The 878-nt window shown below is 59.1% G+C and overlaps 1 protein-coding gene across 1 annotated transcript; it reads right to left on the bottom strand.

Moving 5' to 3' along the window:
* Positions 1-303: 303 nt before the first annotated feature.
* LOC104917030 (leukocyte immunoglobulin-like receptor subfamily A member 2) lies at positions 304-872 on the bottom strand (the record flags this gene model as incomplete). Its single annotated transcript, XM_019611679.1, has 2 exons — positions 660-872; positions 304-578 (listed from the first exon to the last, which is right to left on the bottom strand). Coding segments are annotated over exons 1-2 (423 nt in total), but the record flags the coding sequence as incomplete, so codon positions are not given.
* Between the last annotated feature and the right edge of the window lie 6 nt (positions 873-878).

Raw genomic sequence — 878 nt, 5'->3', positions numbered from 1 at the left:
TGTATCCAGAGTCTGCGGGCATCGATGACAAAGAAGATGCCGAGGCTAAAGATGAGGGCAGCAGCGCAGCCCCTCAGCACCGCCACCACCAGGTTCCCATGGGACACCAACTCAGCCCTGGGGGGTGGCAGGTATTTGGCTGTGTTCATCCCCAGCATCACCTGCACACGGATGGATGAGATGACACTGCCACCCGTGGGTGACAGCGGGGGCAACAAAATAAGGAGGCTTGAACCTACCTGGGGGTGTAGGTGTGGGAGTCACCTCCAGCGTCACGCTGTCCCCAAGGGTGAGGACACAAGGGAAGTTCCTGCTGCGAGAGGAGCATCTGTAGGTACCAGAGTCTGCCAGGGTCACTGCTAAGAGGGTGAAAGAGGCCGTGCCAGCACCATCAGGGTCCTGGCGCTGGACAGGGGCTGAGCACCCATCCTTGTGCAGGAGGAAGGAGGTCCCTTTATCCTTGTTCCTGCACTGGATGGTGACATTGGTCCTTGTCTCCACACAGAGGGTGACGTTGGTCCCCATCTCCACACATCCCTCCTGGCTCAGGGAAATGGCAGGTGGGGGTAAGTCGGAATCTGTGCGCAGAGAGTGGACAGCAATGAGACACAGCCCTGTGGGCATCGATCAGAGCCACCCATCGTCCCCAGCACTCTCCCCTGTCACAACCAGCTCCACGGGGTCAGTCTTCTGCCATGCCCCCCATTCTTCTGACACCTGGTACTGGCACCGATAAGTCCCCGCATGTTCCTTACTTGTGCTAACAAAGGAGAACTCAGCCGTGTTCTGTACCTGGTGCTTGTACATGCAGGAGATGAATCGTTCTTCCTGGCAGAGCCGGACCCGGGCAGCCAGCTGGGGCAGGTGGCAGCGCAGGG

The sequence above is a fragment of the Meleagris gallopavo genome, unplaced genomic scaffold, assembly GCF_000146605.3.
Source record: "Meleagris gallopavo isolate NT-WF06-2002-E0010 breed Aviagen turkey brand Nicholas breeding stock unplaced genomic scaffold, Turkey_5.1 ChrUn_random_7180001953801, whole genome shotgun sequence".
In the NCBI taxonomy this organism is placed as follows: domain Eukaryota; kingdom Metazoa; phylum Chordata; class Aves; order Galliformes; family Phasianidae; genus Meleagris; species Meleagris gallopavo.
The sequence above is the reverse complement of the archived record's forward strand: the minus strand, read 5'-3'. Positions and strand labels throughout refer to the sequence as shown.